General features: G+C 45.1%; 1 protein-coding gene across 1 annotated transcript in view; it reads right to left on the reverse strand.

Annotated features, from left to right (window-relative positions):
* NPEPPS (aminopeptidase puromycin sensitive) overlaps nucleotides 1-15,348 on the reverse strand; it is an 83,484-nt gene that overhangs the window by 11,697 nt on the left and 56,439 nt on the right. Inside the window, exons 13-16 of the mRNA XM_077313934.1 lie at nucleotides 13,571-13,680; nucleotides 10,694-10,757; nucleotides 8,412-8,551; nucleotides 3,858-3,992 (exon numbers count right to left, since the gene is read on the reverse strand). Of these exons, the coding sequence (XP_077170049.1) occupies nucleotides 3,858-3,992; nucleotides 8,412-8,551; nucleotides 10,694-10,757; nucleotides 13,571-13,680 (449 nt within the window). The remainder of the gene's footprint in view (nucleotides 1-3,857; nucleotides 3,993-8,411; nucleotides 8,552-10,693; nucleotides 10,758-13,570; nucleotides 13,681-15,348) is intronic.

Here is a 15,348-nt window from a genome sequence, read left to right on the forward strand (position 1 = left end):
ACATAGAACGATTCAAAACCAAGTGGTTAAAGAGGTAAACACAGGGCTGCCACTAAAAGAATTTCAGCTGTTGTGTCACTAATTTAATTTGTGGCACTCAAGTACAGTCCCTATTCCGGTGATTCCAACGTTTGCTTTGTATGTAACGATCTTAGGATTTAATGAGCCACAAACCATCTTGGACTTCAAAGGACTTCTCTCAATCCATTGTTCAACAACTGCTACTACCACGTTTCGACATTCTGGTGAAAACTCAGCGATTTGACGCTCAGTCCGTCGATTTCATTTAGAGCTTATTTGCTGCAACCTTTCAACCTGGCTTCTGGTCAAGCGAGTTCTTAGACAATTTCATCTCGATTGTTAAGTACCGTGAAACAGATGACAATTTTTTGTGACGTTTCTGATTTTATCCATCGAATCATTCCCTTCCTGTTGGCTCACGATGCTTCTCATACAAAAGAAGCGCCAGTTGTAGAAATGGTTCACAGTATCTAGCTATTTCTCTCACGAATACCATTTTATTTATTTATTTATTTATTTAGATTTATATGCCGCCCTCCCCGAAGGCTCAGGGAGCATTCATGAGTGGATGTTGCATTGCAGATTTTGTGCAATTAACATGTCTGCTGTTCAGGAGTTTTTCCTCTTCCGCATACTTCTTGATATTGTCAAAAGCAATGACAGACTTATCAATATGTGTAAGGGACTTTTTACTACCCAAAGAAGTCACGGCTTCCAAGGCTGAACCTACTACCGACAGCAGTGACTAAAGGTCGGTAGGCTAAAATCCAATATGCCGACAGACTCTGCCCATGTCCTGCAAAGAAACCATAGTCAGTGGGACACGTTCTCCTCTTTTGTGAGCAATATAACCATCTCAGAGAACGGTACATATTTCCTCTCGTGGGGGCGAGCAAGATTCACCGTCCTGCAACAATAGTGCCCTTTCTCTTATCGGATCATAACCCTCAAATAACCGAAGGCATTGCAACATTCCTTCACAGGATATTCTCCAAGTAATCTGGGATCTGAACCACCTTGTCTTTTATACAGATGTTTTATTATGATAATGCCAATAAAGGGATTTGATTTGATTATGAATACATGTAAGGTTCTCCAGTGGAGCAAAACATCTGGGGAAATTGTGCACTTCCAGTTACAGCAGCGTGTGATGCCTGCCTAGTTGGGGAAATCTTTGAACAGGTAATATATGTTGTACAGGACTAAAGTAAAGGTCCCATTTCACTGTTTTAAAGACCCATGTACAGTATGAAGGCCAGACATCTCAATGTCAATCATTTTGTTTTCTTCTCTATTCCAGTCGGCGTAGGTGTCCATTTCTTGCATCGTTTTTTTCATCATCCATAGATATCTGTGGTCTTTTTGAAATGTCCGAAGAAGGCCTTCAGCAATAGCAGTGTGGAGAAAAACACAGGTCAGGTACTGTATAGAAACGCTGCCAGTATTCATCTCAAAAACAAACCTCTAGATCCATCTGGCCCTTTTGAATCACTTTATCTGACAAAGAGAGCTTTGATGAAAGCTTGGACCTCAAAAATCTGGTTGATCTTGAAGGTGCTACTGGACACAAATCTAGTTTATTCAAAGCTTCAGTGAAACAAATGCCTGGCACGGTTTCAGTTGTTTCAGTAGAAGGTCAGAGGAAGCATGATGCCAAGCCAAAAACGACAACATTACCGCTTCTGATTTTCAAGATGAAACTGCTGGCTTATTTGGCTGAGAAAATTTGCTTGAAGAGCTCATTGAGGTTGATGCAAGAGGTTAAAAGACATCTTCATCACTAGCAGCCAAAAGTCCACAGGTACATCCTAACACCGCCTTTGATGAGACAGGTAGCCATACTGGTTGATGTAGCAGGCAGTTCTCTGCACTTTTCATCACTCTGAATATCTTTGTCAGTGTTTCCAGAATTTCCCTCTTCCTCTTCTGTATTTTACTACCTAAACTTGTACTTAGTTTTCAACCACAACACATTGTAATAGAAACACAGAATCATAGAGTTGGAAGGGACCTCATGAGTCATCTAGTCCAACCCCCTGCACTATGCAGGACACAACCCTATTGCTTTCCCAATGTAACCTGCCACCCCCTTGAGCCTTCACCGAATCACCCTCTCCGTCAGATGGCTCTCCAGCCTCTGTTTAAAAATTTCCAAAGATGGAGGAGAATGCTGACTCAATTGAATGTTCAGGTCCTTTTGGTGTGGCTGGTCTTTGTGCATGAGACTGCAGGGCACCAATTCCCATATCGTGTTCTTCAAAGTGTTTCATAGCCTTTTGTGTTTGTCACTAGCAACTTATGACCAGGATACAGTTTGACAGCCAGCCACGGCACCTTTTAAACTGGCCTCTCGAAAGCCATCTTCAAAATGTAGCTCCCAACACGGCCTTTCAACAGAAGAACTTGCCCACCTGTCTGGCAAGCAGAAGCTCTCTTGGGTTGGAGGTTTCTGGGTTCCAAAATGCGTAATTAGCAGAAGGCAGCGAGGAAGGAGGAGCTTAAATGCTGGCAGACGCTTTCTCCAACCTAGCAGAAGCAGACAGACCCATCTGCAAACCTTATGTTTAGGTGGTGTCAGGGGGGGAGCGAGAGCTTGTTCTCTTGCAAACGACGCTTTGCATAGCGCCCTGTGGAAAGTGTTTGTTCTCTGTAAAATCCAACAGCAGCAAAATTCATTTACAAGTTTGGGTGTTTTTTTAAGCTCCGGGCTTAGCAGTGGCAAAAGCTCTCTCTCCTGTCTGTCGTTCCCTTCACCACGCCAACAAATGGAGCTGTGTGCTGTCTCTTTTGTGTGGACAGCAAGGAAACGGTCAACGAGCACATGCTTAATACTTAACTTTAAATCTTTTGTGCTGAACCTCATATGGATGCCAACATACCTGATGAGGGGAACTCTGACTCTCAAAAGCTCATTCCCTGAACAGCTTGATGGTGCTACTGGACCCAAATCTAACTTGTATGTGAGATCAATGTAGTTTTTGCAGATGCTTAGCAGGATGCTTAAAAGCAGCCCACGATGGAGCGGCTGTGTGGAAGAAATTTGTCTCTGGCCTTATGTTTCTGTGTCCAACCCCAGCCTGTATCTCAGACACTTTGCTTCTGGATTCTCCTTTGGACATGAAACTGTGAATTATGTCTAATCAGTATCTGGCCCTTGGAACTGTGGTTGAGACTACCCTTCTGGCTGTCTGCAACCAGGACACTGACTTTCTAGATAAGAGGCAATGCAACGGCAAAGGGGGATAATCCTGGCAACTGACAAGGCTGCTGGTATCGTCACACATTTGCAATCACCCTGGGCAGGAAGGAATTCAGCCCTGGTCTAGATTCCAGTGTCTTGGGAATCCCTGCCTTTCTTTGTCTTTAACTGAGATTCTAGATCACTTAAAACTGCACAAGCACACTTCAAAGTCCCAGAGTGAGGAACAAGCAAGAAGGAAAATCTCATGCGCCTTCCAAAGCAGCTCTTTAGAGCCCTGCTACAGTGGATTCCAATGTAGAGTCTTGATCAGAGCAGACTACAGACATTCTTTAACCATAAAGCCCAGGGAAGCCTTGGCTATTGACTCAAAAGCAGAAGTTCCTCCTTTTGAAGGAAAAACAGTCCCCCCACCCCACCCCCAGGCTGGGCAGTTAAGGCCTGGATGGCTGGACTTCTTCACATTAAAGGGGGGGGGACCTTACAGACTTTGATTAATGAATATTTGTTAACTACAAAGACACTGGAAGTAGTGGCTAGGCGAGGGGGTCATATTTCTACAGCTGTGGGAGCAGCCCATTGCAAAGCGCAAAGACTGCCACCAGATTACAAAAAGGGAAGGCAAACGGTCACTTACCAAAGAAAAGAGATCATTCTGCAGTCCCAACCTGTCCACAGGTGGTAAGGAGAGGTCACGGATGGCTGGGAGCAGACTCTCCAGCATCTCCAAGCTGTACTGAGTACGGTAAAACCCTACAGTGCCCAGGTTTAGCTGGAAAGATAAGCAGGGATGGGGTGGGGTGATAGGACAACACACAATCCAGTTAGTGGCTCATAGAATAAATGGACAGGCTTCAGAAATATCATCATGGTCCTCAAGTCACCCTCATTCTGCATCTTTCAGGCAAACATCCAATCAGGAAGAAGAATGTCAACACTCCACTAGGAGCATTTTGCACTGCTGAACAATGGAAAATGACCAGCAATTCAGGAGAAAGCTCAACAGAAAAGGGAGTGGGAGGAGAAGGAGAAGAATCCAAGCGCAGAGGAAAAGTCTTGTGTGACAAGTCATTTTTTTTTCTTTTAATCTACTGAGGGGGATCCACACAGCCTCCTACGAGTTTTGGGGAAGCATGTTTGTTTTAAACTTATAAACCTTCCCCTCAGCTGCCAGGTGTAGCAAGTATCAAAGGATGGGTTTGCTGCCGTGAACTAGGTTTTGCTTCAAGCAAACCGAATACGGAGATTACCGAGATTAACTTTAAAAGTACAATACAATAACCACCGCAACTAATAAAACAGTCCCATTCAAATTATAGGCAGGGAACACTAAGCATCCAGCAGCTGACAAAAACAGGATTCCATCCTTCCTGGTCCCGTGGGTAGGAACACCCAGCTTCCCGGGAGCAGTTTACGCTGTTGCCATGAAGAAATGGGAAGGGAGGGTAGTGTATATAGGAGAGCACAGCATCTGCTCCTTACAAGGCACAGGCGTGACGATTGGGTATTCTGTTCTTTCTCAGAGGTAACAGTAGTAAACATGATACTAACAAATTTTTAGTGTGCCCTTCTGAACACTCAGGGTGGGTATAACATCACTAAAATCAACATACAATTTAAAACCCTCTAAAATTTCCAGGCAGGGGAGTCCTCCAGTAGGGAACCCATCTTCTGGCTTCTCCTCCTCCTCCTCCTCCTGCTGCTGTTAGCAGTGAGGCCAGTAATTTCAGGGGATGTTATTGTGAGCCTTGACCCTTACAGGCTCTCCAGAACTGATTAAGGCCCACAGGGCCCTGACCTCTCCTGGGAGCTTGTTCCACCAGGCCGGGGGCGGGGCCAGAAAGGTAGTGCCAAACCACTCTGCCGCACTACAAGGCAGAGCTACTCTTCACCCTGTCTGCTGTTTTGCTGAGCCAGAGCTAAGCCTCTATCTGAAGCAGAACTGGGCTCTCGCTGCGCTCGCTCTGAGTCAGAACTGAACTAAACTCCTGCTGGGCTTCCTTCCAACTGTCCACCCCCCTTCTGAAAAGTAACTGAATGCTGGAGCAGCACTCTGGCTGGCTTTTTCCCCCTTTGGGGGATAGGATGGCCTCCTGTCTGTCACATTTTGTACTATTAAAATGTCTCATATTCCTCGCTGGCCTATGGTGCTGAGCTCCCTACAAATTCCAGCAGACTGGGTTCTTTTTCTGAATTTCTGGCATGCCTCTGAAATCACACCGCACCGTGACTCCCTGTTTCTAGATGAAATCTGGAAGCAACTATCGTTTCTTTTTGTAAGCTCAGTAGGTCAGTGAATAGCACCAACACTCAGTACATCCCATACCCAGTAACTTAGCGCTGGAAAAATAGTAACTCCCAGAACCAGTAGGTTTGCATAATTTTTTAATGTAATTTCAGAAAACAGGCTTTTACTAACTAGCCACTAGACTGGATCCTCTCGCATCCAATTCTACCCACAATTCCAGAAAGGCCATTAAAATACTGAATGACAGACTCTTGGTTCTGGAATGTCAACCACACACAGGCATGCATCTGTGTTTTGTTTTCAAATCCTAATTCACAGTGACAGGGCAGTAATCATCACTGAGAATAAAACCTTCCATGAAGATACAGACTAAATTTCCTTGGGATGGGCTTTCAAGTCAAGCTACAGCAGCTACAGGGATATACAAAAACGTCCCTGCAATTCCATTTGCGGGGTTGGCACTGTTGATTTTAACTAGACTCCGTACGGGGGCTTTCAAGATCAAAAGCACAATTCCCTTCACCCCTCAACGCACTCCAGCAAGGGCCTAATTTAAACCTGACTACACTATTCTTTATTTGTCTGTCTGTTTGTTTGTTTATTATATTTATATACCGCCCTCCCTGGAGGCTCAGGGCGGTTTACATGGGACATAAGAACAATACGTGAAACAGTCTAAAACATACGAATAACCGTACAATCATATCAATAACTAATCGTTGTAGCAATATAACAAATAACAATACAACAGTATAAACAACGCAACAGTGCAACAGTGCAAACAGGTCCAGAGCACTGGTGGAGTTCTGAGAGGGAGAGGGGGAGCAGGGGCCCTTCAGTTGCTGTTGATTGTGCCTGGTCTCAACCAAATGCCTGGCGGAAGCGCTCCTTTTTGCAGGCCCTGAGAAACTGTGGTCCTCCAGATGTCCATGGACTACCGTTCCCATGAGCCCTTGCCAGCAAACGCTGGCAGGGGCTCATGGGAACTGTAGTCCATGGACATCTGGCGGACCACAGGTTGACTACCCCTGGTTTCAGCTATGGAAAAAGGACTGACCCAGGCAATTTTGCACTCACGCTTGCATCTTGCTACCTATGCCAAATTAGTAGGCCACTGCAACACTCATCTGGGTTACGGACCTCTGGCACGCTAATTAAGCACACAGAGCGACTCTGCACAGATAAGCAACCCAGTTTAAATCAGGATGTTCTGCAGTAGCAAAGTCCTACTGGTTAAGTGTTTCTGCTTTTCTAAGCCTCACATTCAAGCTCTCTCTGAGTACCCTGACCTACAGGATTGATAGGCAGAGAGGCGATAGAAAATTACCCTAAGTGAATGCAGTCCAGCTCATCAACAGCAAGGTTCACTCAAAGTTCTTAGAAAGGAAATCTAAGGGGAATTCAGCAATTCAAGAGTCCCCAAATCCTCTGAAGGGTTAAAAGTAAACCCCATTAGGAGTGTTTTAAGAGAGCATCGGGGAACCACTTGAAAAATTCCACGGTGGATTACAGAATATCAGACATTGTTTTGCAATTACAAGCCGCCCTTCTGAACTATCCCGTTCCATTACAGTTCTAACACAAATCAAACCAAATTTTAGTGACAGCGATTGCCAGCCAGAACCGCAAACTGTAAAACAGTAAATTTAGAATATAAAATTAATGGTTAATAAAACAGATCAACCAAAAGATAAAAAACTGTACTGCAGCTATACTTAGTTGTCTGCTCTTAATTCAAATTGCACAGTACTTGGCAACCTGGAAGGTGGTGGGAGTGGAATCAGTTCTAACTCCTTTACCAAAATGCTCTCCTGAGCCTTTCTCTTTTGTACATTCTATGGGAAGCAAAACCAAAAAGGGGACAGAAGCCCAACCCAAAAAGGGGACGGAAACCCAACCTTAACGAAGTCGGGAACTCAAATGCTGAGCTATAAAACAACATAAAAAATTTAACGAACATTTATGAAAGTGCACCACTTATTCTATGCAGAATAAGACAATAGGTGAGAGTGGTGGTCCTAGATATTCACAGAACCACAGAATCATGGAGTTGGAAGGGGCCATACAGGCCATCTAGTCCAACCCCCTGCTCAGCGCAGGATCAGCCCAAAGCATCCTAAAGCATCCAAGAACAGTGTGTATCATTATATTTCTTAGAAGGTGGGCTCCAAAAAGAAACACTATAGAAGTATTGGTTGGGGCGACACCAAACAGATTTCCCTTGACCCCCCACCTAAACTTCAGAATTGGTTTTAGATAGGAGTGCATTGTATAATATTGACCACTGAGGAAGACCCATGAAACGTGTTTGGTCTCTTCATGTGCAGTTATATTTGTATTGAAGTGCCGTTCTAATTGTTCCAGTTGATATGTTGTTGTTATTGCTATACTGTTACATTGATTTTTGATATTGATTTTGATAGTGTTCTATGTGAATGTTCAAAAATGTTTTATGTAAACCGCCCAGAGCCGTAGGGAAGGGCGGTATAAAAAAAATAAATATAAATATAGTTTTTACTTTGTTTTTAACATTATATTGGTGAACTTTAATAAATATATTTGTTATGATTTTTATAGTGTCGTTCTGTGGGAAGATCATGGGGGCCTTCCTGATCATCTCCGGCAGACTGCTCCACCGGAGGGGAGCCCCTCCAAGGACTGTATGACAACTAGTTTGCCGATCCAAGATCAGCCCCTAGTTTGCTGATCCAAAATGTGAGGGGAGTTGGAAACGCATAACAGGAATTTAAGGAGACAAACATTATAACAGCAGCTGGCCTAATGCTGGCTGCAAATGGAAAACTGTAGTCAGTACAGGGTTTCCCTTAAAGGGGATGACCAAGCAAAATCTACCTGCTCCATCTGCCTTTGTAGCTAATTTCAGGTGCTGACCAGAACATCATTACAATCTTATCTTCCCTACGCTTTTGATAACTGCCTCACCTTCACCCAGTGCTCAGGTTTAACGTCCTTCAGAAGCAAGGTCAACTCGGGCTTGTCCATCAACACTTGCATTTTGGCATGGGCTGGGGCTTCGCTTGTACAGATACTGATGGGAATCATCCACGAAGGGTTATCCTCCCCTACACAAAAGAAGGAGAGAGAAGGACACCTGACAGAACAAGGCAAGACACGATCCACTAGTTGCTCCCCCACTTCAAGGAAATCCCCCCTCCCCCTGCTTCCGGGCAGGTTTTATAACAGTAACATTACAAACGCTTCAAAAGCCAGCACATTGGTGGTGTCAATGCAAGAGCGGGAAAATAATTTTTACCAAAGCATTAGAGAACCTGTAAAGCATTTTGTTAGGAACACGAATGCTAAATTTCTGAACAGCAGATCCTAGGAGCATTGTTTCGCTCTTACCTAGGAAAACTCAAAAAGAGTGGGTAACTCTTCAACCGCTTTCCTCCAAGTGGTTGATCAATTGCCTTGGTTTAACATGCTTTCAACCTTACTCTTTTCACTAAAGTTGCTTTAGTGACACAGTAGCTACTGAGCAGTGGAACCATGCAATTTTTTATTTTGCATAAAGCAGACAATGGGATTGCAATATGGTTGCACCCATTTTAACCAGATGTGCTTGGAAAACAAGGTGGGAGGGATGGCGTGTTTAAAACCTGTGCTTCCATGATACAGCCACACAGCTTGTGCTCTGCACATCTCGTAAGGTTCCAACCCCTAGCAGCTACCGTTCCAACCCCTAGCAGCTACTTTAACTGTACCTGCGAAGAGATAAGATTAGAGGGGGACATGGCCTTGCCACTGAAACAGAATAAGACTCTTCACTGCTGCATTGTTTGCGTGACCATGTCATCAGCGGTGTTTGATCTGCACTCCTCTGTGGGGAACTTTGGTTACTAGAAAGAACTCTGTTTAAACAAAAGGCAGGGACTCTGAGATGTCCCTCCGCATGATGAATTAGGGATGTAACAGGTGAGGGAAAGAATCAGTGATGTGCTCCTATGCTCAAAGGATTTAAAAAATCTTTCTCCTCCTGAATAGGCTCTATAACGGTACATACAACTCATTCAGTAAATTCAAGCCCAGCAGCACATTATAAGAGATCAACAAGATATTTGAGCTCTAAGTTTTCGAGAGATAAAGCTTCCTTTGACGGATTCCACCTGATGTAGTATCTGACAAAGAGATCTTTGACTCTCAAAAGCTCACACTCTGAAAAGCTTGTGGGTCTCTGCTACTGGACATGACTCAAAGCGTTTCAGTTGAAGATCAACATGGCTACCCTTGGTCACTAAAGTTTCTCAAGACTTATCTACAGATCCAAGGAGAAGCAGAGTAGCTGCACAAATTAATAAAAGTTGACTCAAGTGGCACCTTTATGACCAACAAAGTATTATTCAAGGTGTAAGCTTTCAAGGGCACGCACACCAACTCCACATCTAGAGGAGTATTGCACGCACACAATGGCTTATAGCTTCAATAAAACTTTGTTGGTCTTAAAGGTGTCCCTGGACTTAGTCCTGCTGCTTCAGACCCACCTGAATCTATCTTCATGGAAGGCTGCGCAAATAAAGGCTCTCTTGCCACAGACTCGCAAATTCTCTTACACGTCTACTTGAATTCTCTTTGGCATTAGAATGCACCACATATTCTGTACTGAGAAGGGGGTCGGTGGCCTGTACAGCCCCTTCAAATTCTATGATATGCCAACATTTAGGCTCCTAGAAAAGTTCGTTCCGGATAACTCCTTGGATGCTTCTCTCATACCTAGGATCTATAAGAACCACAGTTGTTGCCAGGAACAGTGAGAACCATATTTTTGGCCAGGATCCATAAGAATCATATTTGTGGCCAAGATCTGTGAAAACCGTATTTGTGGCCAGGATCTATGAGAACCATATTTGTCATCCCTTCCCCCCCCCCCCCCCCAATGACTGGCAACATACTCCTTGTAGGTTTGACTCCCTGGCATGAACTGGCTGGAATGAACGACACAATAAAGCCATTTAAAATGTATTTTTATAGTCTCCCTAATTAAAATACGCAGACTAGAAGAATGAAAAGAATTTTTAAAAATTAGAAATTCAGGCTGTCATCTTTCATTTTTTTTTAAGAAAAAGGTTAAGTTATTTCAAACATCTAAATCCTCAAAAGGACACCTGCCTGCACAAACTGACAGTGCAAGGGCTGTTTCACGGAACGGCTGGTGTCACGTACAATTTGGCGCGCCTCTTGGCTCCTGCTATTAGCCATCGCCTTACCACTATATGGTCCGCTGGCAGAGAATTTCTTCTGGACTAGCTTCAACACTTTGTCATCTTCTTGCTGAAGTAGAGAACAAGAAAGCAGAATCGTATTCATGGGCTTCTGAGTGTGCCTTATAACACACAGCTCAAAAGGCATCTGCTGAGGCAAGTACCTAATTCCTGCCTTGTCACAGATGGCATCAAACGTAGGAAGCTAAGCCTTGCTGAGTCGCCTCTCCTTGCCCATCTCTCTCTCCCACCCTTCAGTTCTGTTGTCCCCACTCCACCCTAACCTCCTGTATTTTCCTCTCTTGCTCCTGGGGAACTCTGGGGAGCCAAGTCCAGGCTATCACGCAGCCATGAAGCTGCTTTATACTGCATCATACTACTGATACATCAAGTTCTTTGGCATCGCCTCTTTTCTGATCCTTTTAACTGGAGATGCCAGGGACTGAACCTGGGGACTTCTGTATACAGCACAGATGCTCTGCCACTGAGCCATGGGCCTAAATGAAGCTGCCTCGTTATCAGATCAGCCCACTAGCCTATCAAGGTCAGCCTTGTTTACTGTGTGGCAGTGGCTCTCCATGGTCTACAGCAGTCACCTTTCACATCACCGACAACTGATTTGTTTAGCTGGAGATGCAGGGGACTGAATCTGGGACATTCTGCATGAAAATGCTGACCACTGAGCCATTGCACTCCCCCTTGCTATGTGTTGCATTGTAAAGATATCCAACACCCAAGATTGGGGAGTCAGGCATGCCAATTGGATGGGAAAGGCCACAGAAATGAGGGTGCTTAATTACAGTGCCTGCTGGTCCATTTTGACCCACAATTTAATTCAACAGCCCAGATGTGGAACCTTGACTTTGAATGCCCTGGATGGACCCCCATCACCTAAAAGTGCACTCTCTTCTCAGACAAAGCTAAAGAAGAAGAGCAGAGTGACTACCTTAAGGAGTCTCAAAGTGCCAGACAATCTCCTTCCTTTCCTCTCTCCCCAATAGTTACCTTGTGGTATAAAGTGGGGCTCAGAGAGCTCTAAGACATCTCTGACTGGCCCAAAGTCACCCAGAAGACTTCACATGGAGGACCGGGGAAGCAAACTCAAATTAGAGTCACTGCTCTTAACCACTACACTGGCTCTTGAAAGCTACTCCTAAAAGTTACATCCTGAACCACCAGCTCTCCTCGTTCTCCAAACTGGCTTCCCAACACAGGACTATTCTAGGCAGGCTTTTAGGGCCATGCCACTTCTACCACCAAAACAGAACAATGTTCATGCTTAACTTCAACCTGATCCAAAAGACAGCATCAGGTCTTGGAAACTGAGTCGCCCACCTGGAGGATGGATGGGGAGGAGAGGACCTCTGAGCAAGACTCTACTGAGTAACCACAGCCAACTCCCTTCTAGGGTTTAGGAGATGGCGCTTCTGGGTCAGAGGACATAACTTCCGGGCAGATTTGAGTCCCCCACTGCACCCTACTTGTCAAATTAAGCAAAATTTGCCAGAGTTAACACACATCATCATACTTTTGTGTATATATATCTATGTCTTCTATATATATTAACAACAACAACAAGAAAAAACAGTAGAGTATTTGCAAAGCCATACCAAGGCACTGTTATAGGTTTATAGTATGGGGAAAGACTTAAATAGTGCCTGATTTAGGTCATTGGTTTAAGTTAAACCAAAGCCTGTCTTTAGAGACAGACAAGCTCTCAAAGCAATGAAAACAATTCAGAGACATTCTCCTAACTTTAGAACCCAAAATATTCATCTGAATGACCCAAAGGAGTAACTAGTGGCCTGGGTGCGCCTATTCTGTATGGCCGGCTGCCATTTTTAAAATGTTCAGTGCCACCACACTAAAAGATCTCAGAAGATGTTCAACTTTCCCATCAGCAAAGTGTCTTTTGGCCAAATCTCTGCGGGTGAGCAGACCGCCAGCTTACCACATGGCAGCTTTGCTATCTGTACTAAAGCAGGATATGTATTTTTTTTCCTGCCATACTTTCTTATAGGTGGGAAAGGTTAAGGTCTTGACCCAGTGGGGAAGATTCGTGTCCGTGTGTCCGTGGGTGTCCTAGTGTCCCTGACTCCTTTTCCAGCCCTCGCCAAATGTTTTTAGGAAGTGTGTGAGCCCAGGTAAGGCTTTTTCTAGCAAAGTTTCTGATTGGCTGTGCAGCCTCTTTAAAATGTAGCTCTGGCACAGCACAAGTGAAGTACATTATGTTACTGAGGTCAGACAGTGGTCGCCATTTTGTGGCTGACTCCGCCTTTTGCAGGAACCATTTTGTGGCATCCATGTTGTTGCTTTTTCCCACCATGCGGTGTCAGAATTCTAAATGGGCCCGCAGGCTCAAAAAGCCTGGGAACCCCCGCCCTGAGTAATTCCCACAACCCTCTTCATCGCCAGTCTTTTAATTTAAGGATTTGCGATTTTCACAATACTTGGCATGTTGCAATAATAAACTGTTAGTCTGTAAGGCACCCAGTTTAAAGACAAACCCAATTCAGGTATCATGCTGAAAGATAGTTCAGAAAGCACTGGCATGGGCTGGCACAATGCGCAAACTGACAGGCCACGGTTTGCAATAACCCTGCAGACCACAATTAGAAACCATGTTTTGAAATGGGTTTGCTAGCTCTCATTCCCAGCAGCTCTTAAGCAGACAAAAGGGGGGAGTTTCAGTTCTTGTTGCTATCCCCAGGGGCACCTACCCACACAGAAAGAGGAGCACAAAGCATATGGGAAAAGAAATGCAGACAACCAGTCTATAACCGCAGCTTGCATGCCTGAAAGACCTAAACATGGCATGGGCTACGGTTACGGCCCCTGGGTTTGGCACACTGTCCGGCCCGTGCGTATCGATCCTATACCTACCTGCTCTGCCTCCACATAAACAAGAGGAAAGCCCATTTGCTTGGTCCATGTGCTCATCACAGCGGCAATCGGTTTACCGCTAGCATGTTCCAGGCTTTCCCAAAGGTCCTCTGCAGACAGAAAAAAAAGGGAGTTGAAATAACACCCCCTCCTCAAGAAAAAATTAAAAAGTTTCATCAAGGATATGCCCCCCCACAGGACCTCCTAGGACTGAGATGGTGGTGGACAGTGTGGTCAAACAGACTTACGGTGACCTCCCAGGGATTTCAAGGCAAGAGGTGAAAGAAGGGAGTTAGCCATTGCCTGCCTCTCAGTAGCAACCCTAAAGTTCCTCGGTGGCAGTAAAATCCCGACCCATGAATTCATAGTGGGGCTTGTCCAACCGGAATATTCACGGCGGATAGCTTCCAACCTGCTTCAAAAACTCTAGGATACTCCAGAAGGATGACCGTTCCAGGCCAGGGTTCAACTGGCTTCAGGTAGTTATTACTGTTTATCGATAAAGCCAGTGGGGATGCTATGCAGATGTGGGAATTGTGCCTGCTCCAGAAACAGAGAATGAGGACTGGAAGCATGTAGATCTGACGGGTCTCGGAAACCCCAAATACTTAACTGAGGACATTAATTATTTCTCAGTCATTTCTTTGCGGCTGGCCAATCAGCAACCTTGCTGGCTTATCCAGTTTCATGGATGGTGATCTCCCCAAAACTGCTAGGATGGTTCAATGCTAGGATGGTTCAACTCCAGCAGATATTCTTTGCCTATGCCTCATTCTAATCTCTGAATTGGCACTGGCAGTCTTCAAGCAAAGGTTGGATGCACACTTTTCTTGGATGCTTTAGGATGCTTTGGGCTGATCCTGCGTTGAGCAGGGGGTTGGACTAGATGGCCTGTATGGCCCCTTCCAACTCTATGATTCTATGATTCTAATTCCTTTGATTTTCCTGGTTCTCCTCCTCCCCTTTTTGAGCCTGCTTATGTGGTCAGGACCTGCCCGCCCACCCACCCACCTTACTAGCCTCCCTAGTTTTGCTGGCCTTCCACTCAGGTATTCAGGGCGGGGTTCTCCCCATTCCTGCCCAAGTCAGACCCACATACATTCAAACACAGACGACTGGAACAATCCAGATATATTAGCCATGCACATATCTTTCCAGCTGAGACTTCTATGGCATTTAAAACCAGAGAGTTCAGAGCTTACATTCCCCTGATTTCAATAGGTCCCGGCCACGCTCCAGTTCTCTGGACTGCAGCCAGGACATTTATCAGTGCACGAGGAAATGGCTCCTGTGTTTGCAAAAAGATAACATCTGAACCGGGCCCAAGCTGCTACACGCTTGCCAGCTGAACTGAACTGCTGCCGAAGCTGCTCTCCCCACCCTGGCCAATCAGAGACCAGGATACACGGAACCATACAATTACTCCCTCAAGTCCAAAAAGAACTTTGAGGCTTCGTTTGATTAACGATTCACACACAAACACACACATCTTGCTGCCTGACAAGGTGCTGAAGCCGAGGTCTTTCAAAGGCAGCTTGTGACTCAAGAAGCAGCTAAAAAGAACCCACACCAAGTTCTTTAGGGCAGGGGTAGTCAACCTGTGGTCCTCCAGATGTTCCTGGACTACAATTCCCATGAGACCCTGCCAGCATTTGCTGGCAGGGTCTCATGGGAATTGTAGTCCAGGAACATCTGGAGGACCACAGGTTGACTACCCCTGCTTTAGGGCATGTCCACCATACTTTTTGGCATGAAGAAGCAGCTCTTTGGATCCTAGC

The sequence above is a fragment of the Paroedura picta genome, chromosome 16 (genome assembly GCF_049243985.1).
Source record: "Paroedura picta isolate Pp20150507F chromosome 16, Ppicta_v3.0, whole genome shotgun sequence".
Taxonomy (NCBI): domain Eukaryota; kingdom Metazoa; phylum Chordata; class Lepidosauria; order Squamata; family Gekkonidae; genus Paroedura; species Paroedura picta.